This window comes from Neovison vison, chromosome X, assembly GCF_020171115.1.
Source record: "Neovison vison isolate M4711 chromosome X, ASM_NN_V1, whole genome shotgun sequence".
Classification (NCBI taxonomy): Eukaryota; Metazoa; Chordata; class Mammalia; order Carnivora; family Mustelidae; genus Neogale; species Neogale vison.
Window position 1 is genome coordinate 106886380 of NC_058105.1, and position 25696 is coordinate 106912075.

At 37.4% G+C, this 25696-nt stretch overlaps 1 protein-coding gene across 1 annotated transcript in view; it reads right to left on the minus strand.

Annotated features, from left to right (window-relative positions):
• LOC122896689 (interleukin-1 receptor accessory protein-like 1) overlaps positions 1-25696 on the minus strand; it is a 320014-nt gene that overhangs the window by 786 nt on the left and 293532 nt on the right. The window contains exon 3 of the mRNA XM_044234749.1: positions 1482-1556. Within this exon, the coding sequence (XP_044090684.1) occupies positions 1482-1556 (75 nt within the window). The remainder of the gene's footprint in view (positions 1-1481; positions 1557-25696) is intronic.

The window sequence follows — 25696 nt, forward strand, 5'->3', positions numbered from 1 at the left end:
GCAACCATCAATCATAGTATTCTTTTAATTATGTTGTCAAGTAAAGAGACACAATTAATTTCATTTTCACTATGTTTATTACTGATAACTGGTACCATAAAACACTTCTTCTTTCCCAAGATCTATATATTGTTTTGTATAACTTTAGAAATACATCTTCCTAGAAATATTGAAAGATGTGTATAAGTGTGGCCACTTAAAATTTACATTTCAAAATTTCCTCAGAAAGCAGCAATAAAAGCTAATATACTTTAATATACCATAACATGAGTAAAGAATATGGTGTAATTTTAATATATCTCTGTTTCATATAGAACATTGCTTTAATGATGCTTATGGTCTTCTATCTCAAAATAGTGACAATTAGAATACTACTTGCATGTATATGGCATCAACTCAAAGGCTTGGGTTTATCATCAAAGAAGCATATTGATGCCCTGACTTGAATAAATCTTGCATATGTTCATGCCTTAAAGTTAGTAAATATTACCAATGTTAAAAACCTGTTGACTATAATAGTTTCATAGGTTCTAAGACTGTATCTTTTTGCACTATATATTTGAATATGCTATTCAAATGATCACATCTATAATCTTCATTTTGAAGATGATTTATAATTTTAATCCAAATTCTCACTCCCAAAACAATAATAACAACAATAACTTAAGGGAGGGTTATCAATTCCTTTTTAGTTGTATATAATAAAGTATTTCTACTGTCAAATGGTGAGTGTGGGAAAAATTCCATATAAACATGAATATATGGTTAAAATTGTACTTAAAATCATACTGATTATAGATATACCATATTTGGAAATTCCAGACTGAACTCTAAGATAACTATGTTAGAATTCTGATTTGTAGTCAACTGGATATTTTCACCAAAGCAATTCTGTCCATGTTCTTATGTCCCAAACCAAAAGCTACTTGCATGGAGCACTGGGTGTGGTAAAAAAAATAATGAATAATGTTTTTCTGAAAATAAATAATTTTTTTTAAAAAAGCTACTTGCTCACATTTTGTTAAAAATAAAATAGCATAATGCCCTCCACATTTGATTAGATAAAAATGATGTTTAACAGCAACACTTATCTTAATGTATTTGTACCTTTTATCCTAATTTTCAAAAATTGTCTTTTAATGTACTAATGGTGTTAAGTCAAAGAGTTCCACACAGCCTATTGTAAAACCAAACTGAGCCTTATAAAAGACAATATAATGCCACCAATAAGACATTTAGCCCATCTCATTTCCTAACAAGTATATGAAAAATACATGTCTTTATATCCATATGTCCAGCTTGGTATTAACGCACACACGGGGGAAATGGAATGGGCCATGTTTGCTGGGATTTCACAATTTTGCTCCCTTCAAATACACACAGGTTTGGCTTAGAGGATGACATCAGGTTATAATCTAGGTTTATTAACTATTGGAATGTATTGAGAAAATGGTATTAACCAGAATTAAGGAATTACTCACCCAGCTGAGTCTCCTGAATTGTCAGTTTACTTTCCATAGGATACAAAAGCTTAGGTGGCTTATCAGTCAGAGGGGCTGAAAAACAATAATAACAAAACAGACTTCTAGTAATGCTGCATGAGATGAATGATAAAACACAGTTTATTTTCCCAAGTATTTTTCATTCTCAGAGCAGTGTGTCAAAGCATTCTACCAAGTAATGACTTACATATTGCAGTAGTACCTTCAGGCGAGCTGAAAAGCTAGAAGATTGTACACGAGTCAAATATAACACTTCCAAATTGACAGTCACATGAGACCATTAAAGTCGGAATCACGACTGGCCAGTCCTTAAGAACATATGGCTGCGATTCATCAAATATTTTCAATTTGCACCTTGTTTTCTATATTAAAGGGTACCCTACATTTTCTCTGTGTTAATTAAAGCTAAACATGGTATCTGTATTGTGCATTTTGATGATTTGGGGGACATAATGTTGTCTTATTCTCCTTAATTCCTTTCCAAGTTTCCATACCCTGGAGCACATTGCCTCAAAGCCCCTAACTTAATAAATAGGTTAAGTATTTTTTGCACACATAATCACAACATGGGATAGCAGTTTGGCACTGGCATTCAATTAGTACAAGTGCAAGCTGCACACTCCAACATGTACATAAGTATTCACCAAGATAATATTTTAAATGATACTTGCCATTTACTCAAAACCTCTTATTACTATTATCCATTACATTTTGAAGCATTGACTGCTAACTTGCATAATATACTTGCTTTGATTTTTCACCTTTCACATACTTCTGCTCTGCACTCCCATCAGTTTATCAGTCATCAGCCTACAGGTCTAGGAGTTTTACTATGATGCCTCTTGAAGACAAGTTTCCCATTGCAGACTTTATTCCTGTCCAGTGAGACTGTCTGGACTCCAGACAGTCAGTTCTCCTTCATTAATCCTACCTCCCACCTTCTCTGACTGAATCTCCCAGGTCCCTTGAAACTTGCCACAGCAACTTTCACTGTGTAACAAAGATAGAAATGATCAATTAAGGGTTGCTGAACTAAATGTTTTCACTTTAAGGGCTTTATTCCTTCCTTGCCAGGAGACCATGCCAGTTTGGGTGATAACTTGAAGGCTGATCCACACAGCAGTGCCAGGACTTGGCCACATGTCCTCATCACCAGAGGACTGGAGAATTCAATCTGCCTCGGCAGCTCACCTTCATCTCTCTTCAACTGAAAACACAGTCTGTGCAAATGAATCATGAACCCCCAATGCAGAAAAACAGGGATGAGTTTTAAGAGTCCTGATTTGGGACACCAACCTCGCAGAGGATCAATAGCTTTCATTTGCAACTAATTGAATACATTATTCATTCATCTTCGTTAGCATTTAACACAGGGATGGGAGTGAAGGGGAAAGGAAAGCTGGGATAATGGGATGAAATAAATCACTCTGAAATTCTTCTTGAAGATTTGACATCTCTGATTAACCTTATTCTTCTTTCTTGCCTACAGTGAGATTAACAGATTTTTATTCTCCTACCAGCTAAATAAATAGATTATTCAGTAAAGGTTGGTAAAAGGGTTCACCATTAACAGGTCAAAAAGCCACATTTCAAAAAAAAAAAAAAAAAGCTAATTTCCTAGGCTTGGATTCTCATATGATTTCAGTGAACTTCAAAAGCAACTATGGTATCAAAATAACTGGCTTATTCAGTAAATTAACTCAATTTATTAAATTTTGTGATTATGTAGTTATAAGTAGACAACTCAACAGTTTGTTACAGAAAGCACCTGACAGAAATGTCCTCAGTTCAAACACATCCCACACTGATTCCTAATAAGAAAACAAAACTGCAGGGAAAGACAATAAAATGCAAGTGTAGCACATTATTTCAGGAATATAAAATGGTTTTGTGGTTCTCCACCTCAATCCACCATCTTCCCTGTGGCATAATGTTATATCTTTAAGACCTTTCATATTACTCTCTATGTGATAATTCCAAGTTAGCAGAGGAATCAAAGAATGTTGGAGCCAGAGAAAATTATATGCTTATTAAGTCCTTTGATTTTTAAATTGTGTTCCCTAAAGCCTTGGATTTCCATAGTGCCCCTCTGGGCAGGTGAAGTGAAGATGGAGATAAAGAGTGGTCCATGTGACTTGATTTGTACCACTCACTCCTCTCGGGACAAAAGGAGCTTTGCTGTTATTCATCTTATACATCAGTATTTCACCTAAAATTTTTACCAAAAAAATTTCAATTCAATTCAACAGCCAGCTGTATATGGAACATAATAATGTGCTAGGCATTGTGACAGGGACTTGGGACATCTCTGGTTTCTGCCCTTACATTTTATAATACTTAGAAGTTAAAAAATAATTTAAAATATGGACCAATTCAGCTTCCTTGTTTTAGAGATGCAGGATCTGAGGTGCAAAAAGAGCAACGGCCTTGCCAAAGGCAACAGAACAAAGTGAGGCTAGAGCCCTTCCTCGATCTTTGCCTCTCAATTCTTTGTTAACTGCTCCTTGACAATTCTGTCAAGCATTTGTGCAGGTTTCTCCCCAAGGTGTAAGCAATCTGTTAGGAGAGCAAAAACGTGCAAGTAAGTAACCCTAACCCACAGCAGAGCGCTCTTACTATGTAGTCTGTCATGTCCTTTTTAAAGATTTATTTTTATTTTATTTATTTGAGACAGAGCATGAGCAAGTGAGCAGAGCTAGTGAGAGAGAACACAAATGGGGCAGGGCAGAGAGAGAGAAGTTGACTCCTCCACCCACTGAGCAGAGAGCCCAATGCAGGGCTCAATCACAGGACCCTGAGATCAAGAACTGAGCAGAAGGCAGAACTTAACTGACTGAGCAACCCAGGTGCCCCTCTCATGTTTTGATATACTCTGACACTTTTTATCAGTTAGGCATGCTTCTCCCATGGTTCACTTAAAAGTGAATAGAGGAGGAGCAAAATGGCAGAGGAGTAGGAGACCTAAATATTGCTGCATCCCAGGAATTCAGCTAGATAGTTATCAGAACATTTTGAACATCTACAAATACAACAGGAGGTAGAAGAGAAGAATAGCAGCAATTCTAGGAGCAGAAAAGCAACTGCTTATTGGAAGGTAGGATGTGCAGAGAAGTAAATCCAAGGTGACATGGAAAGCTAGACCATGGGGGAGGGGCTGGCTCCTGGCAAGTGGTAGAGCAGCACAGCACAAAATCAGAACTTTTAGAAGTCTGCTCCACAGAGGATCGTTGCTCCAGAGGCCAAGCAGCAGGTAAAGGCCTTGTGGGGACAGTGTGGTCTTAGAACCCAAGGGAACACAAAAAGACCATGGATGTCTGAGTGTGATAAGGATCCCAGGTACTGGAGCAGGGAAGCCAGCTGCAAAGATGGAGCAGAGGAGTGGGCTCTCAGCTTAAGGTTACTTGAACCATGATCCAAGGCACAGTTGGGCCATAGCTCTTTGAGCAAGGATCCCACCACAAGTGGCAGATATGGGGAGACCTTTCCCCTTCCTCCTCCAGGAGGAATGGTGTGGGAGCACAGGCAGGAATCTGCTGGGTTTGGAAACTCTGAACAGGGCCATGCATCAGAGATAGAAATGCTCAGTCACAGGATGGGTGAGCATGAAGCGCAGCCAGAGACCAGGGAAACAGGAGGGATTGACTGCTTTTCTCTAAGGGCACACTGAGGAGTGGGGCCTCAAGCTCCCAGCTCCTTTGGGCCGGAGATTGGGAGGCCACTATTTTAACTCCCATCCTCCAAAGCAATATGGAAAACTTTCAGGGAACAAAAGCTGCCCAGAACAAAACCAAGCAGATTGCTTAGCCTGGTCCCTGGCAAGAGTGGTGCAATTGTGCCTTGGGCAAAGACATTTGAGAATCACTGCAACAGGCCCCTCCCCCAGAAGATCAGCAAGAACATCAGGCAAGAACAAGTTCACCGATGGATGAGAACCATGGAACTCCAGAGCTGGGGGAATGCAGCACATAGAATTCATGACTTTTTCCCCCATGATTCTTTAGTCTTTCAAAGACACTTTTTAAAAAAAAAATTATTTTTCCTTATACTATTTTAAAAATTTTTTCCTCTTTCCTATTTTAAACTTTTTAATCTATTTCATCTTACCAATACCTTTTTAAAAATCTTTTAAGATTGGGCGCCTGGGTGGCTCGGTGGGTTGGGCTGCTGCCTTCGGCTCGGGTCATGATCTCAGGGTCCTGGGATCGAGTCCCGCATCGGGCTCTCTGCTCAGCAGGGAGCCTGCTTCCCTCTCTCTCTCTCTCTCTCTGCCTGCCTCGCCATCTACTTGTGATTTCTCTCTGTCAAATGAATGAATAAAATATTTAAAAAAAATCTTTTAAGATTTTCATTGTTATAGTCATATTCTATCCCTTCACTGTATTTAACCATATTTTTTGTATACCTGTAAGTTTTTTTTCTTTAAAATTTTGGGATACAGTTTCTTCTAACAGATCAAAATACATGCTAAATCTAGCATATGGCTTTGTTCTAGCCTCCAATCTGAGCATACTCTCCCCCGCCTTTTTTTTCAATGAACTTCTTAGCTTATCAATTCTTTTTTTAGAATCCTTTTTAATTTTCATCTTTACAATCATATTCCATCCCTTAATTGGTTTACCATTATGTTTGCATAAATATATGTTTTATATATAAATATATAAGTTTATATATTTATATAAATATATAAGTTTACATATATTTATATGTAAATATATAAGTTTTCTTTCTTTAAAGTTTTGGGAGGCAGTTTCTTCTAAAAGAACAAAGTGTACCCCAAATCAAGTGTGTGGCTCTGTTCTATTCACCACTCTAAATCTATAGATCTATATACATATATACATATATGTATAGATACATATATATATCTACATATAGCTATCTATATCTATAGATATAGATGTAGATAGATATACAGACAGCATATATATATGTATATACACAGACACACACACACATATAATCACATACACACACACACACACACACACACATATATATATATATATATATATATATATATATACCTTTTTTTTCCTTTCCCCCCTTTCTTCTCCTCCCAGTTTCAAGTCTCTCCTGATTTGGTTAGTGTATATTTTTCTGGAATCATTGCTACACTTTTACTATTTTGTCCTCTCATTCATCTATTCTTATCTGGACAAAATGAAAAGGCAGAAAAATTTACCTCAAAAAAAAAAAAAAAGAACAAGAGGTATTACCAATGGCTAGGGACCTAATAATACAGACATTAGTAAGATGTCAGACCTGGAGTTCAGAATGACAATTATTGAGGTGCTAGATGGGCTCAAAAAAGTCATGGAAAATATAAGAGAATCCCTGTCTGGAGAAATAAAATCCCTTTCTGGAGAAATAAAAGAACCCAAACCTAATCAAGTTGAAATTAAAAAAGCTATTAATGAGATGCAATAAAAAATGTAGGCTCTTACTGCTAGGATAAATGAGGCAGAAGAGAGAATTAGTGATATAGAGACCAAATGATGGAGAATAAATAAGCTGAGCAAGAGACAAACAACTACTGGACCACAAGGGGAGAATTAGACAAGTGATACCATAAGATGAAGCAATATTAGAATAATTGGGATCCCAGAAGAAGAAGAAAGACAGAGGGGAGAAGAAGGTATAATGGAGCAAATTATAGCAGAGAACTTCCCTAATTTGGGGAAGGGAGCAAGCAGCAAAATCCAGGAGGCACAGAGAACCCTCTTCAAAATCAATAAAAATAGGTCCACACCCCATCATCTAATAGTAAAACTTACAAGTCTTAGTGAGAAAGAGAAAATCCTGAAAGCAGCTTGGGACAAGAAGTCTGTAACAGTCAATGGTAGATATATTAGATTGGCAGCAGACTTGTCCACAGAGACCTTGCAGGACAGAACGAACTGGCATGATATATTCAGAGTGACTAAACGAGAAAAATATGCAGCCAAGAATACTATATTCAGCTAGGCTATCATTGAAAATAGAAGGAGAGATAAAAACCTTCCAGGACAAACAAAAACTAAAAGGCCTACAGGAAATATTGAAAGGGGTCCTTTAAGCAAAGACAGAGCCCCAAACTAGTAGACTGGAAAGGAACAGAGACAATATACAGTAATAGTCACTTTACAGGCAATACAATGGCACTAAATTCATATCTTTCAATAGGTACCCTGAATATAAATGGGCCAAATGCTCCAATCAAAAGGCACAGGGTATCAGAATGGATAAAAAAAAACAAGACCCATTGATATGCTGTCTACAAGAAACTCATTTTATACCCAAAGACACTTCCAGATTTAAAGTGAAGGGCGGAAAACAATTTACCATGCTAATGCACATCAAAAGAAAGCTGGAATGGCAATCCCTATGTCAGATAAGTTAGATTTCAAGCCAAGGACTATAATAAGAGATGAGGAAGGATGCTCTATCATACTTAAAGGGTCTATCCAACAAGAATATCTAACACTTTTAAATATCTATGCCCCTAACATGGGAATAAATCTACAGATATATATCTCTATATAGATATATAGATATAAAATCAATGCACAGAAATCAGTTGCAACTACCTGCCAGCAACAAGACAGAAGAAAGAGAATTTAAGGAATCCATCCCATTTACAATTGCACCCAAAAGCACAAGGTACCTAGGAATAAACCTAACCAAAGAGGCAAGGAATCTGTACTCAGAAAACTATAATGTACTCATGAAAGAAATGGAGGGAGACACAAAGAAATGGAAAAACATTCCATTCTCATGTACTGGAAGAATAAATATTGTAAAAATGTCTATGCCACCTAGAGCAATCTACACATTTAATGCAATGCTTATCAAAATACCATCAACTTTTTTCAAAGAAATGGATCAAATAATCCTAACATTTATATAGAATAGAAAAAAACCCAAATAGCTAGAGGAATGTTGAAAAAGAAAACCAAAGTTGAGGGAATCACAATTCCAGACATCAAGCTCTATTATAAAGCTGCAATCATCAAGATAGTACGGTACTGGCACAAAAACAGACACATAGATCAATGGAATAGAATACACTCAGCATAATCTCTTCCAGTCCTGTCCATGTTGACACAAAAGTTGGGTATTCATCCTTTCTGATGGAGGCATACTACTCCATTGTATATATGGACCATATCTTCTTATCCATTAGTCTGTTGAAAGGCATCTTCATTCTTTCCACAGTTCGGTGACTGTAGCCATTGTGGCTATGAACATTGGGGAGACAAACCATGAGAGACTGTGCACTCTGAGAAACAAACTGAGGGTTTTGGAGGGGGGGGGCTACTGGGTGAGCCTGGTGGTGGGTATTATGGAGTGCATGTATTGCATGGAGCACTGGGTGTGGTGCATAAACAATGAATTGTGGAACACTGAAAAGAAAAGAAATAAAATAAAATAAAATAAAATAAAGGAAAAGAATACAGAGCCCAGAAATGGACCCTCAACTCTATGGTCAACTAATCTTCAACAAAGCAGGAAAGAATGTCCAATGGAAAAAAGACAGTCTCTTCAACAAATGGTGGTGGGAAAATTGGACAGACACATGCAGAAGAAGAAACTGGACCATTTCCTTACACCACACACAAAAATATACTCAAAATGGATGAAAGACCTCATTGTGAGAAAGAAATCCATCAAAATCCTAGAGGAGAACAAAGAAAGCAACCTCTTTGAGCTCAGCTGCAGCAACTTCTTCCTAGAAATATTGCCAAGGGCAAGGGAAGTAAGGGCAAAGATGAACTATTGGGATTTCATCAAGATCAAAATCTTGGGGCACCTGGGTGGCTCAGTGGGTTAAAGCCTCTGCTTTCAGCTCAGGTTATGATCTCAGGGTCCTGGGATCGAGCCCCGCATCAGGCTCTGCTGCCAGGGATCCTGCTTCCTCCTCCTCCTCCTCTCTCTCTCTCTCTCTCTCTCTGCCTACTTGTTACCTCTCTCTGTCAAATAAATAAATAAAAAATCTTAAGAAAAAAATGTATCTTCATTAAAAAAAAAGATCAAAATCTTTGGCCCAGCAAAGGAAACGGTCAACAAAACCAAAAGACAACTGACAGAATGAGAGAAGATATTTGCAAATGACATATCAGATAAAGGGCTAGTATGAAAAATCTAGAAAGGAGTTATCAAGCTCAACACCCAAAGAACAAATAATCCAATCAAGAAATGGGCAGAAGACATGAACAGACCTCTCTGCAAAGAAGACATCCAGATGGTCAACAGACACATGAAAAAGTGTTCCACATGACTCAGCATCAGGAAATACAAATCAAAATTACAGTGAGATACCACCTCACACCAGTCAGAATGGCTAAAATTAACACGTCAGCAAGTCAGGAAATGACAGATGCTGGAGAGGATGCAGAGAAAGGGGAACCCTCATACACTGTTGGTGGGAATGCAAGCTGGTACAGCCACTCTGGAAAACAGCATGGAGGTTCCTCAGAAAGTTGAAAATAGAACGACCCTATGACCCAGCAATCGTACTACTATGTATTTACCCTATAGATACAATTGTAGTGATCCAAAGTAGCATGTGCACCCAAATGTTCATAGCAGCAATGTCCACAATAGCCAAACTATGGAAAGAACCTAGATGTCCATCCACAGATGAATAGATAAAGAAAATGTATATATACAATGGAATATTATACAGCCATCATAAAATGAAATCTTGGCATTTGCAATAACGGGGACGGAATTAGAGTGTATTATGCTAAGAGAAATAAGTCAATCAGAGAAAGTCAATTATCATATGATCTCTCTGATATGAGGTATTTGAGAGGCAGGGTCAGGGGTCCTGGGAGGAAGGGAAGGTAAAATGAAACAGATGGGACCAGGGAGGGAGACAAACCACAAGAGACTCTTAATCTCACCAAACAAACTGAGGGTTGCCGGGGGGAGGAGGTTAGGAAGAGGGTAGTTGGTTTATGGACATTGGGGAGGGTATGTGCTATGGTGAGTGCTGGGAATTGTGTAAGACTGATAATTCACAGACTTGTACCCCTGAAATGATTAATATATTATATGCTAATAAAAAATAAATTTTAAAAAAATAAAAAAATAAAAAAATAAAAAATAAAAAATAAATTTTAAAAAAAGTGAATGGAGACTTCCAGAAAGTACAGCAGCTGAACAATAGATCTCACACAATGGCAAAATGACTGTGAAAAGAAGTGACCATTAGAAAAAAGATGTAGCTCAGCTCCACAGTCATTTGAGGGGGATCAGTTTTGCTACCACATATAAAGGACATATGGCCAATTATCCATTTATTTGGGTGTTTTTGACACTTCATGATGAATATTAGTTGAATCAAATCATCAAAAGGCAGAACTGGCAAACAAATGCAGGTATGTTAATATCCAAACAAAATGAAACACAAAGCCTTCTTTATTTTCTTCATGAGCAAAGGTGGGACTGCAAGGAAATTCAGATTGCTCACAATAAAAAACCCAAACTTTGTGTATGGTGTAAGAGAATGGTTGAGTTTCATTCTTCTATACATAGCTGTCCAATTTTCTCAGCACCATTTATTGAAGAGACTCTCTTATTTTCATTGGATATTTTTTCCTGCTTTGTCAAAGATTATTTGACTGCACAGTTGAGGGTGCATATCTGGGCTCTCCACTCTGCTCCTCTGGTCTCCATATCTGTTTTGGGGACAGTAACATGCTGTCTTGGTGATCACAGCTTTATAGTAAAGCTTGAAATCAGGCAATGTGATGCCCCCAGTTTTGTTTTCTTTTTCAACATTTCCTTAGCAATTCAGATTCTTTTCTGGTTCCATACAAATTTTTCAATTGTTTGTTCTAACTCTTTGAAAAATGTCAGTGGAATTTTGATTGGGCTAGCATTAAAAGTATAGATTGCGCTGGGCAGTATAGACATTTTAACAATGTTTATTCTTCTAATCTATGAGCATTAAATGGTCTTCCATCTTTTTGTGTCTTCTTCAATTTCTTTCATGAGTGTTCTGTAGTTCCTCGAGTACAGATCCTTTACCTCTTTGGTTAGGATTATTTCCAGGTATTTTATGGTTCATGGTGCTACAGTAAATGGAGTCAGATTCTCTAATTTTCCTTTCTGTATTTTCATTGTTAGTGTATAAGAAAGCAACTGATTTCTGTTCATTGATTTTGTATCTTGCCACATTACTGAATTGCTATATGAGTTCCAGTAGTTTGGGGGTGGAGTCTTTTGGGTTTTCCATATAAAGTATCATGTCATCTGTGAAGAGAGAGAGTTTGACTTCTTTGCCAATTTGAATACTTTTATTTCTTTTTGTTGTCTGATTACTATTGCTAGGACTTCTAGTACTATGTTGAACAACAGTGACAAGAGTGGATATCCTTGTGGTGTTCCTGATCTCAAAGGGAAGGATGTCAGCTTCTCCCCATTGAGAATGATATTTGTTGTGGGTTTTCATAGATAAATTTTACGAAGCTGAGGAATGTTCCCTCTTATCCTTATACTCTGAAGCCTTTTAATCAGGAACGGATGCTGTATCTTTTCAAATGTTTTTTCTGCATCAATTGAGAGGACCATGTTGTTCTTCTCTCTTCTCTTATTGATTTGTTCTATCACATTGATTGATTTGTGAATGCTGAACCACTCTTGCATCCCATGGATAAATCCCACCTGGTCATGGTGGATAAACTTTTTAATGTACTGTTGGATTCTATTAACTAGGACCTTGTTGAGAATCTTGGCATCCATATTCATCAGGGATATTGGTCTGAAATTCTCCTTTTTGGTGGGTTCTTTGCCTGGTTTGGGGATCATGGTAATGATGGCTTCATAAAAAGAGTCTGGAAGTTTTCCTTCTGTTTCTATTTCTTGAAACAGCTTCAGGAGAATAGGTATTATTTCCTCTTTGAATGTTTAGTATAATTCTCCAGGGAATCCGTCAAGTCCTGGGCTCTTGTTTTTTGGGAGGTTTTTGATCACTGCTTCAATCTCTTTACTAGATATTGGTCTATTAAGGTTGTGAATTTCTTCATGATTCAGTTTTGGAAGTTTATATGTTTCCAGGAATGTGACCATTCTCTTACACCATATGCAAAGATAAACTCTAAATGGATAAAAGACCTCAACATGAGCCAGGAATCTATCAAAATCCTAGAGAAGAACATAGACAATAACCTCCTCGACATTGGCCATAGCAACTTCCTTCAAGACATAGCCCCAAAGTCTAAGTAAACAAAAGTGAAAATGAACTTTGGGGACATCATCAAGATCAAAAGTTTCTGTACAGCAAAGGAAACAGTCAACAAAACAAAGAGGCAACCCACGGAATGGGAGAAGATACTAAAAAATGACACTACAGACAAAGGGCTGATATCCAAGATCTATAAAGAACTTATCAAACTCAACACACACAAAACACATAATAACATCAAAAAAATGGGAAGAAGACATGAACAGACACTTCTCCAAAGAAGACATACAAATGGCTAACAGAGAGATGAAAAAATGTTCATCATTATTAGCCATCAGGGAGATTCAAATCAAAACCACATTGAGATACCACCTTATACCAGTTAGAATGGCCCAAATCAAAAAGACAGTAAACAACAAGTGTTGGAGAGGATGTGGAGAAAGGGGAACCCTCTTACCCTGGTTTTTAAAAAAAAAATTTAAAATTTATTTTCAGCGTAACAGTATTCATTGTTTTTTGTACCACACCCAGTGCTCCATGCAATCCGTGCCCTCTATAATACCCACCACCTGGTTTCCCCAACCTCCCACCCCCACCCCTTCAAACCCCTGATTTTAAAAATAATTTCATTTATTTATTTGACAAACAGAGATCACAAGTAGGCAGAGAGGGAGGCATAAAGAGAGAGGGGGAAGCAGGCTCCCTGCTGGGCAGAGAGCCTGATGCAGGGCACTCGATCCCAGGACCCTGAGATCATGACAGGAGCCACGGCAGAGGCTTAAACCACTGAGCCACCCACACACCCCACCCTCTTACATTGTTGGTGGGAATGCAAGTTGGTGCAGCCATTTTGGACAACAGTGTGGAGACTGCTTAAGAAATTAAAAATAGAGCTACCCTATGACCCTGCAATTGCACCACTGGGTATTTACCCCAAAGGTACAGATGTAATGAAAAGAAGGGCGATCTGTACCTCAAAGTTCATAGCAGCAATGGCCACAGTCGCCAAACTGTGGAAAGAACCAAGCTGCCCTTCAACAGATGAATGAATAAGGAAGATGTGGTCCCTATATACTTTGGAATATTATGCCTTCATCAGAAATGGTGAATACCCAACTTTTGTAGCAACATGGATGGGGCTGGAAGAGATTATGCTGAGTGAAATAAGTCAAGCAGAGAAAGTCAATTATCATATGGTTTCATTTACTTGTGGAGATAAGGAATAACACAGAAGACACTGGGAGATGGAGAGAAGAAGCAAGTAGGGGGAAACCACAGGGAGAGACAAACCATGAGAGACTGTGCACTCTGAGAAATAAACTGAGGGTTTTGGAGAGGATGGGGGTGGGGGGTTGGGTGAGCCTCGTGGTGGGTATCATCGAGGGCACGTATTACATGGAGCACTGGGTGAGGTGCATAAACAATGAATTTTGGAACACTTAAAAATTAAATTAAAAAGAAAAAGGCAGGGAGAAAAAAATCCCAAACTAATTAACATCAGACCATGGTTAGAGCAACTGACATTTTATTATCAAGAAAACAACTTGCCTTTTGGGACATTCTCTTTCCTTCTCTTTCTCCTCTCTCTCTCTCTCTCTCACACACACACACACACACACACACAAAGACACACTCACTAAACTGAAATCATTGAAAATCTAAAGAGAGTCTGACAGTAGTGACATGAAGCACAGGTTGATTTTAAGTCCTAATCATATTTTATTTACCTAAAAAAACCCCACAACAATTAAAGTAGAAATGTTTTTCTGCTAATTATGTATTATAATGCTTCTACACATCTACTACCAGAAGTATTTTCAAGCTCTTGGTTTATTCTTCAGAACACCCTACTGACAATAGTAAAGCAGATACAGTTATTTAAAATAAAACCACACCTGTCTTACAGGTCTGTCCCAACTATTCAGATGCTGCAATTGACAAAAGTGTTCTACAGAGTAGAAGGGGAATTTTAAGGACATTTATTTTGTTTAGCAGCTGCCAGTTAGAGAAACATCTAGAATTCAGCATATATGAAGCTGTGTACAGGATTGATTCTTTATCTATGTTAAATTCCCTAATTAATCATGAAGGGACACAGTCTCTTCTTTTCTTCCCCATTCCATGTACATTTGGGTTATCAAACACTGAAAAATAGGATCCTGACTTCCAAAAACAAAAGTAATAACAAACCAGGGGCATGAGGCCAGTATTCTTGAATGTTTCTACTGCTCTTACAAAGGAGAGAAATGTTAAGATATTTAGGATGAGCATATCTTTCTCTGTTGACCAACCATTCACCTAAAATATAATTTTACTCCCTCAAATACTATTGAGAATACTCAATTCTTCTTAGATAGCTATAATAATCCTAGGACAAAATGTGTACTTTTAAAATCATAGACAATTTCCAAAATATACTTTAATTGATGCCTTCAATGCTTTGTTTCTTGGAAGTATTATGGTGGAGGAGGAAAGATAATACACTTAGCTTTCAGGGAAATATGGGTCTAATAATTCCTGACTCTACCTTGCTGATTTGGAAAGTTGGAGATGTTTTTTAAGCTCTCCGAGTCTCAGTCTCCTTATATATAGAATGTGACATAAATAATTTTCCTTTATGGCTTCATATGAAGATTAAATAGGATAACAAATTAAGTGCTGGAATATAGCAGATGGAAAATAAATCTGCTCTAACAATACCCATCAAAGACTGAGACAATAGCATCTGACATTCTATATAGTCTAATAAGAATATTATTGTTTGTAAAACAATACAGATGCTCAGCTAAGGGTTCAAAAGGCATTTAGATCCTGAATTTATGAATCTTTAATATTTCCTATATTCGTTTCCATAACAGAACTGATCTGTCTTTAAGAACACAATTCAACAAAAGCATTTTGAAGACTTTTAATTATGCAAAAAATGTACTGAAATTGCAAAAGCAAACAAAAAACAACTCTGAAAGGTAATCAAAACAGCTTTTAACCCTCAGAGAGCTTTCAACCCAGATAAATAATCATACTATAACTTTGTTACTCAATTTTAAGAGCATTTATGAAGGACTTACTAATAGTAAGACTATATTAGAAAGAAAGAGATCAGTAAGACATAGAATCATTTATGTATGAGACAAGAGTGTATATATGATGCACTGTGTTAAGTGCTATACTCAGAGGTGAATTCTTTTTGACCCCACTTAGATCTGTCAACTGAATCTGGTCATAAAACAATATTCACAGCTTTATAGGGCTGATGACAAAACATGCTTTGTGGCAATCCCACCAACATGCCACATTTTTATAATGGTTTTTGTTTGCTTGTTGTCTGCAAATATATTTTTTAACTTAAAAGAGATGACAAACAACTGCCTATTTTCCTAGCAAGTCAAAGTAATGTAGATTAACCACAGAGTTTCAATGACTCAGAATGGGATTTTAGTACTCCTTTCTTTGGCCTGGATTTTTAAAAAAGATTTTATTTATTTATTTATTTATTTATTTACTTACTTTCTTATTTAGTATGTGAGTTGGGGGGAGAGGCAGAGGGAGAGGGAGAGGAAGAGGAAGAGAGAGAGAGAATCTTACACAGACTTTACCCTAGTATGGAGCCCAATACAGGGTTCGATCTCACGGCTCTGAGATCATGACCTAAGCTGAAATCAAGAGTGGGATGCCCAATGAACTGAGCCACACAGGTGCCCTTAGCCTGGAATGTTTTAACATTGATTTCTAACAGTGGGGGCATAGAGTTTGTGAGAGCTATGACAAGTAAACACAATCCCATGTTACTTAGGGGAAAGAAATGAATGGACAGGAGAAAATATTAACATATACCAGGATAAAGTCATTTGGAGGAAAGTGGGTGCTTTCTTTTTCATTTGTCTCTAATGCACTGGGGTTGGAAAAATTTCTCCTTTCTGTTGTAAACAATTATGGTGGTCACAATAGAGTCATGGAGCCTCAGAAGCTTTAAAGCAAAAGGAGTGGCAAAGCAATGGAGCAGAAAATTGCAAGGAGAGCTGTTTCTGAGCAAACACCATGTACAAGGCAACCTTGATCTAAGAGTCATGTCAAAGTGATAGAGCAAATACTTTCAAGGACATAACTCTTAATACAGCTATCAAAATGCATGTATTCAGGAAAATCAAGAAATTCATTTGAATGGCTATGATACTTAATATTTTATTCATATGGTTCAATCAATGTCACTTATAATGCAAATAAAACAAATATGTTCAATCATTCATTCAACAAATATTTTTAAAACCTCTGCTCTTTGCCAGACACTTTCCTAGTTACTAGAGGGTATAACAGTGAACCAGACAGACAAAATTCCTTGCTTTCAAGGAGCTTGCATTCTAGAGAAGGAGATGGAAAATACACATGTAAATGAATACATGAATAATATAATATTGGGTGGTTATAAGTATTATTAAAAAATAAAGCAGCTGAGGGGAAAGAGACTAAGATAGGAGCTATTTTAGGGAGGAATGACAGGAAAGTTTGCAATGATGATCTTTTGAAAGAAATCTGCGTGAAGGGAGGAAATCACCCACTTGCATACCTAGAGGAACATTATGGCAGAAAGAGGGAAGGACAAGTATGAAGTTCCTGAGATGGGAGTGTGCTTGTCATGTGTGAGGGATAGCAAGATCATTACAGCCATATTGACCTATGGAAAGAGTGGCAGTGAGGTCAGAGACAGCCATGGGCTGGGCAGGACCTTATAGAACATGGAAAAGACTTGGGTTTTATTCTAAACATAGTGAGAATGCCCTGAGGAATTTTAGAGAGAGCCCATTCTTATTTTTAATTTATATGTTATATATTTATATGCCAGAACTATCACTGTGATGCCTTGCTGTTTGTTTGAATCCAGGAGAATGGAGTAGTATAAAGGTGATAAGGCAGAATGGAGGCAGGCAAACCAGTAAGAAAGGCATTGAAGCAGTCCACAGGAAGGTGATGCAACATTGGTATTGGTGGTGAAAATGGTAGGATTTTTTCCTTTAAGTACCTACTTGGTAGGTAGAACTAGCCAAATTTACTGATGGTCTTGATATGGGACCCAGAGATCCCTAGTTATGGGCTTGAGTGAATATGTTAATTGCAATGCTATTTAATGATATGGCAGATAGTTTCAAGGGGGTAATAGGAATCAAGAGACAAGTTTTTATAAATCAATTCAGTCACCTCCCCTTATCCACAGAGGTGAGGAAATTTTACTATTGATTGTCCATTTATATTTTGAAAAATTAATCACTGACTAATAGCTCATCTTCTCTTTCTGGCCCCCCAAAGACAGAGGAAATGGCCTAAAAAAGTTTCATACTTCAGGCAAATGCCATATTAACTTATCATGAGATAAACTCTGGGTAGCCTCTACTCCCTTTTCTTTAACCTCATGCATAATATAAAAAATGTATGTCCCCGAATTTGTTTTTGATTACTAGAATCAGAGCCATGTTAGGCTAGATATTAAAAACAGTTCTCCAGTACTCCCTTGGTGCAATGATATGTGGAACATATTCAACTGGCAAATTTAATATCATCAAGTTTAATTTAGTTTTTCTTATTTAAAAAATATTTATTATAAAGTACTATTCTAATATAGGAGTGATGGAATTTATGTTCAATCACTTTTCCAATCTCTACATAAACCTCCTAGGAAACATAAACAATGAAGAGATTATATTCATTGAATAACTGTTTATAAAATAGAACCACTCAAGAATATCATAGAAAAAGTTAATTAACATGAAGCTAGTATTAGGGTTCAGATTTTTTATTAATATGCAGCCCTCTGCAATGGTCTCTTAAGCCCCAGCTTCCAGTGTGAGTAACCCACTTGCCAAACCCAGACTCATGCTGACCTCAGATTTCATTTGGCCACTGACTGTACCATCATGAGCTGAGCCACCCTCATGAGCTGAACAAATAGGCTGAGAAAAATATGGAGGGCAAGCAACATGGGTAGATGGAATTAAGGTGGTTTAATATTTTTAAGAATTAAAAAAAAACAGTTGCTATGGTGGATTTTGCATAAATGTTGTGGGGATGAATTTTAACTGAGAGCATGACCAATTTCAACCATTTTAAATAAATTTGTTTAGGTGATGCTAAAGCAAAACACAATCATGAGAAAACAGAAACAATACATAATTATCCAGAGGATTATGATGAACACTAGAAAAAGGATGCTGATTGATGTAACAGCTATAATCAGGGAGGTGAGCATGCCAACTACTCTTTTGACTTAACAGGAAAGAAAAAATTAACAGTCACCAATTAGCTTATAGGGATAACAGTTGATTCCAAAAAACTGTCTGTCCTATGAGGGAAAGTATCTCTTCCTTAGCAATGAGAAAGTAAACAAAATTATCATAGCATATCATTTTCTTCTTTTTCTATTAGTAGATAAGCGGTCTTTAAGAAATGAAAATTATAAATCACAGGATATTTGGAAAAGCTTATTAAAGAAAAATTATGGAAAAGACAAAAGGCATCATGTTACCATAGAAAATCAGAAAATTTTTAATTATTTTGGCCTGGACTATCACAATAAGACATTACATTTCCAGAGAATAGTGTAATACAATTTAATGACCTTCCAGATTATATTAGGTTGGTTTATATACACAATACTGCAATGCAGAAGATATGTGTGTTTCTTGGATTTTTCTTCATGATACAGAATCTTGCACATTTATTCAGTGGTATGGCCCTCTGAAAGTGGTTCTCAACTGGGATTGTCACAGCTCATGGGAGGGAATGCTGCTTGACAAGGGATGCTGTTCATCTTCCTACAAAGTACAGGAAAGATGCCTACAAGACTTATCCTATCCCAGCTATAGAGAGTGTTAAGGCTGAGAAAATGTTCTATATAATAACCATATATTAAGAGTGGTCTTATTATATTTAAAGCTTAAATTGGACATGAGATTTCAATTTTATGGAGAACAAAAAGCTATTAGAAACATGGGGAGTGGAAAGGAAGATATATGGTAGAGAAGTAGCAGACTGAAATATCATTAGGACACAGGAGTTCAGCTAGATACTTATCAAACCATTCCAAACACCTACAAACTCAACAGGAGATAGAAGAGAAGAAGAGCAGCAATCCTAGGAACAGAAAATTGACCACTTTCTGGAAGGTAGGAGGTATGGAGAAATGAATCCCAAATGATGGGAAGAGACACCATGGAGGGAGGGGCCAGCTTCTGGCAAGCAGTGGAGCAGTGGAGCACAAAAACAGAACTTACAGAAGTCTGTTCCACTGAGGAATATTGCTTCAGAGGCTAAGCAGGGGCTGAGGCCTCGTTAGGATAGTGTGGTCTCAGGTCCCATGGGGTCACAGAAAGACCGGGGATGTCTGAGTGTGGCAGAGCTGCCAGGTATCAGAGAGGGAAAGCTATCTACAAGAAGGAGCCAAGGAGTGAGATCTCAGCTCAGGGTTACTTTAAACTGTGATCTAAGGCACACTCAGGCCTCTGCTCTTTGAGCAGGGACCCCACAAGTGGCAGCTCTGAGAGACCCCTCTTTCCTCCTCTGGGAGAAGGGGCATGGGAGCACATGGCAGGAATCTGCTGGGTTTGGAGACTCAAAATGTGTCTGTGTGCTAGAGATAGAAATGCTTGGTCACAGGCCTGGTGAGCTTGGAGTGCACCAGAGACCAGGGAGATGGGAGAGATTAGGTCCTTTTCTCTGAGGGTGCACTAAGGAGTGGGGCCTGAGCTTTCAGATCCTGCGGGCCTGGAGATTAGGGGGCTGCCATTTTCATTCCCATCTTCCAGAGCTCTAAGGAAAGAGTTCAGGGAACAAAAGCTATCTAGAGCAAACCCGAGCAGTTTACTTAGCCTGGCCCCTGGCAAGGGTGGTACAATTCTGCCTTGGGCAAAGACATTTGAGAATAATGGCAACAGGCCACTCCCCTAGAAGATCAGCAAGAACATCCAGCCCAGACCAAGTTTACTGATCAATGAGAATTGCAGAACTCCAGAACTAGGGGAAAGCAACACCCAGAATTCATGGCTTTATTCCCATGATCCTATAGTCTTGTAAAGTTAATTTTTTTTAATTTTATTTTTTTCTTATTATATTTTTCAGACTTTTACTATTTTAACGTTTCTTAAGTAGTTTATCTTAACAATACCTTTTTTAAAACAATCTTTTAAAATTTTCATTGTTATACTCCTATTTTATCCCTTCATTGTATTTAACCTTATTTTTTGTATACATATAGGGTTTTTTTTCTTTAAAATTTTGGGATACAATTTCTTCTTATAGATCAAAACATACCCTAAATCTAGTACACAACTTTGTTCTAGTCTCCAGCCTAATAACATTCTCTCCTTTTTTTTCTTTCTCCAACCAACTTATCAATTCTTTTTTTAATCTTTTTAAAATTTTCTTTTTTACAGTAATGTTCAATCCCTTCATCATGTTTACCCTTATTTTTTTTGTGTGTGTGTATATATATATATATGTTTTCTTTCTTTAAAATTTTGGGAGGTAGTTTCTTTTTTTTGGGGGGGAGGGAGGTAGTTTCTTGTAAGAGACCAGAATACACCCAAAGTCAAGTGGGTGGCTCTGTTCTATTCACCAGTCTAATGTGTGTGTGTGTGTGTGTGTGTGTGTATATATATATATAATTTTTTTCCTCCCTTTCCTTTGCCCCCGGTTTCAGGTCTCTTCTGATTTAGTTAGTGGATATTTATCTGGGGTCTTTATCACCCTTTTAGTATTTTATTCACTTGTTCATATATTCTATTCTGGATAAGATGACAAGGTGGAAAACTCACCACAAAGAAAAGAATAAGAGACAGTACCGATGGATAGGGACCTAATCAATACAGACATTGGTAATATGTCAGAACGACAGATCAGAATGACAATAATCAAGGTGCTAGCTGTGCTTGAAAAAGTCATGGAAGGGACGCCTGGGTGGCTCAGTGGGTTAAGCCTCTGCCTTTGGCTCAGGTCATGATCTCAGAGTCCTGGGATCGAGTCCCACATAGGGCTCTCTGCTTGGTGGGGAGCCTGCTTCCTCCTCTCTCTCTCTTCCTGCCTCTCTGCCTACATGTGATCTCTGTGAAATAAATAAATAAAATCTAAAAAAAAAAAAAGAAAAAGTCATAGAAAATATTAGAGAATCCCTGACTGGAGAAATAAAATCCCTTTCTGGAGAAATAAAAGAACTAAAATCTAACCAAGATGAAATAAAAAAGTTATTAATGAGGTGCAATAAAAAATATAGGCTCTTACTGCTAGGATAAATGAGGCAGAAGAGAGAATTAGTGATAGAGAAGAACAAATGATGGAGAATAAAGAAGCTGAGCAAGAGAGATAAACAACTACTGGACCACGAGGGGAGAATTTGAGAGATAAGTGATACCATTAGATATAACAATATTAGAATAATTGGGATCCCAGAAGAAGAAGAAAGAGAGAGGGGGGAAGAAGGTATATTATAGAAAATTATAGCAGAGAACTTCCCTAATTTGGGGAAGGGAGCAAGCAGCAAAATCCAGGAGGTACAGAAAACTCCCCTCAAAATCAATAAAAATAGGTTCGCACCCCATCATCTAATAGTAAAACTTACAAGTCTTAGTGAGAAAGAGAAAATCCTGAAAGCAGCTTAGGACAAGAAGTCTGTAACAGGCAATGGCAGAAATATTAGGTTGGCAGAAGACTTATCCACAGAGACCTGGCAGGACAGAAAGGACTGGCATGATATATTCAGAGCACTAAATGAGAAAAATATGCAGCCAAGAATTCTATATCCAGCTAGGCTATAATTGAAAACAGAAGGAGAAGGACACTTGGGTGGCTCAGTCAGTTAAGCTGCTGCCTTTGGCTCAGGTCATGGTCCTGGTCCTGGAATCGAGTCCCACATCAGGCTATTTGCTCAGAAGGGAGCCTGCTTCTCTCCCTGCCTGTGCCTGAAATTCTTCCTGCTTATGTGCATGCTCTCTCTCTCCCCCTCTGACAAATAAATAAATGAATAAATAAATAAAATATTTTAAAAAATAGAAGGAGAGATTAAAAAAAACTTCCAGGAGAAACAAAAATTAAAAGAATTTGCAAACACCAAAACAACCCTACAGGAAATATTAAAAGGTTCCTCTAAGCAAGGAGAGAGCCTAAAACTAGTAAACCAGAAAGGAACAGAGACAATATACAGTAAGAAACAGTTACCTTACAGTCAATACAATGGTGCTAAACTCATATCTTTCAATAGTTACCCTGAATGTAAATGGGCTAAATGCCTCAATCAAAAGGCACAGGGTACCAGAATGGATAAAAAACAAGACCCATCTATATGATGTCTACAAGAAACTCATTTTAGACCCGAAGACACCTCCAGATTTAAAGTGAGGGGGTGGAAAACAATTTACCATGCTAATGTACATCAAAAGAAAACTGGGGTGGCAATCCTTATATCAGATGAATTAGATTTAAAGACAAGGACTATAGACATTATATCATATTTAAAGCATCTGTCCAACAAGAAGATCTAGCAATTTAAAATATCTATATTCCTAACATGGGAGCAGCCAACTATATAATCAATTAGAACAAAACCAAAGAAACACATTGACAATAATGCAATAATAGTAGGGGACGTTAACACCACCCTCACTGAAATGGACAGATCATTCAAGCAAAAGATCAACAAGGAAATAAAGGCTTTAAATGATACACTGGACCAGATGGACATTACAGATATACTGAGAACATTCCATTCCAAAGCAAAAGAATACACATTCTTCTCTAGTGCACATTTTCCAGAATAGATCACATCCTGTGTCACATATCAGGTCTCAACTGGAACCAAAAGACTGAGATCATTCCCTGCATATTTTCAGACCATAATGCTCTGAAGCTAGAACTCAATCACAAGAAGAAAGTTGGAAAGAACTCAAATACATGGAGGTTAAAGAGCATCCTACTAAAGAATTAATGAGTCAACCAGGAAATTAAAGAATAATTTTAAAAAAATTCATGGAAACAAATGAAACTGAAAACACAACTGTTCAAAATATTTGGGATGCAGCAAAGGCAGTCCTTAAAGTATATAGCAATACAAGTCTTTCTCAAGAAACAAGAAAGGTCTCAAATACACAACCTAGCCCTACACTTATAGAAGCTGGAGAAAGAACAGGAAAGAAAGCCTAACCCTAGCAGTAGAATAGAAATAATAAATATCAGAACAGACATCAGTGAAATGGAAACCAAACAAACAAACAAACAAAAAACAGTAGAAGAAATCAATGAAGCTGGGAGCTGGTTCTCTGAAAGAATTAATAAGATTGATAAACCTCTGGCCAGACTTATCAAAAAGAAAAGAGAAAGGACCCACAAAAATAAAATCATGAATGAAAGAGGAGAGATTACAACCAACACCAATGAAATACAAACAATCATAAGAACATATTATGAGCAACTATACACCAGCAAATTTGATAGTCTGGAAGCAATGGATGCATTCCTAAAGACCTATAAACCATCAAAACTGAACCAGGAAGAAATAGAAAACCTAAACAGACCCATAGCCAGTAAGGAGATTGAAGTAGTCATCAAAAATCTCCCAACAAACAAGAGCCCAGGGCCAGACAGCTTCCCAGCGGAATTCTACCAAACATTTAAAAAATAATTAATACCTATTCTCCTGAAACTGTTCCAAAAAATAGAAGTGGAAGGAAAACTTCCAAACTCATTTTATAAGGCCAGCATTACCTTGAGCCCAAAACCAGACAAAGACTCCATCAAAAAAGTGAATTACAGACCAATATCCTTGATGAGCACAGATGTGAAAATTCTCACCAAAATACTAGCCAATAGGATCCAACAGTACATTAAAAGGATTATTCACCATGACCAAGTGGGATTTATTCCTGGGCTGCAAGTCTGGTTCAACATCTGCAAATCAATCAATGTGATACAATACATTAATAAAGTAGGAACAAGAATATGATACTCTCAATAGATGCTAAAAAAGCATTTGACAAAGTACAGCATCCTTTCTTGATCAAAACTCTTCACAGTGTAGGGATAGAGGGTACATACTGCAATATCATCAAAGCCATCTATAAAATACCCACAGTGAATATCATTCTTAATGGGGAAAAACTGAGAGCTTTTCCCCTAAGGTCAGGAACACGGCAGAGATGTCCACTATCACCACTGCTATTCAACAAAGTACGAGAAGTCCTAGCTGCCGCAATCAGACAACAGAAAGAAATAAAAGGAATCCAAATCAGCAAAGAAGAACTCAAGCTATCACTCTTTGCAGATGGTATGATACTTTATGGAAAATCCAAAAGACTCAACTCCAAAACTGCTAGAACTCATACAGGAATTTAGGAAATCAATGTACAGAAATCAGTTGCATTTCTATATACCAACAGCAAGGCAGAAAACATGGAAATTAAGGAGTCTATCCCATTTATGACTGCATCCAAAACCATAAAGTACCTAGGAATGAACCTAACCAAAGAGGCAAGGAATCTGTACTCAGAAAACTATAACATACTCCAGAAGGAAATTGAGGAAGATCCAAAGAAATGGAAAAATATTCCATGCTCATGGATTCGAAGAACAAATATGAAAATATCTATGCCACCTAAAGCAATCTGCATATTTAATGCAATCCCTATGAAAATACCATCAATTTTTTCAAAGAAATGGATCAAATAGGGCGCCTGGGTAGCTCAGTGGTTTAAGCTGCTGCCTTCGGCTCAGGTCATGATCTCAGGATCCTGGGATCGAGTCCCGCATCAGGCTCTCTGCTCAGCAGGGAGCCTGCTTCCTCCTCTCTCTCTCTCTGCCTGCCTCTCTGCCTGCTTGTGATCTCTGTCAAATAAATCAATAAAAATCTTTAAAAAAAAAAGAAATGGATCAAATAATCCTGAAATTTATATGGAACCAGAAAAGACCCCAAATAGCCAGAGGAATGTTGAAAAAGAAAACCAAAGTTGAGGGCATCACAATTCCAGACTTCAAGCTCTATTATAAAGCTGTC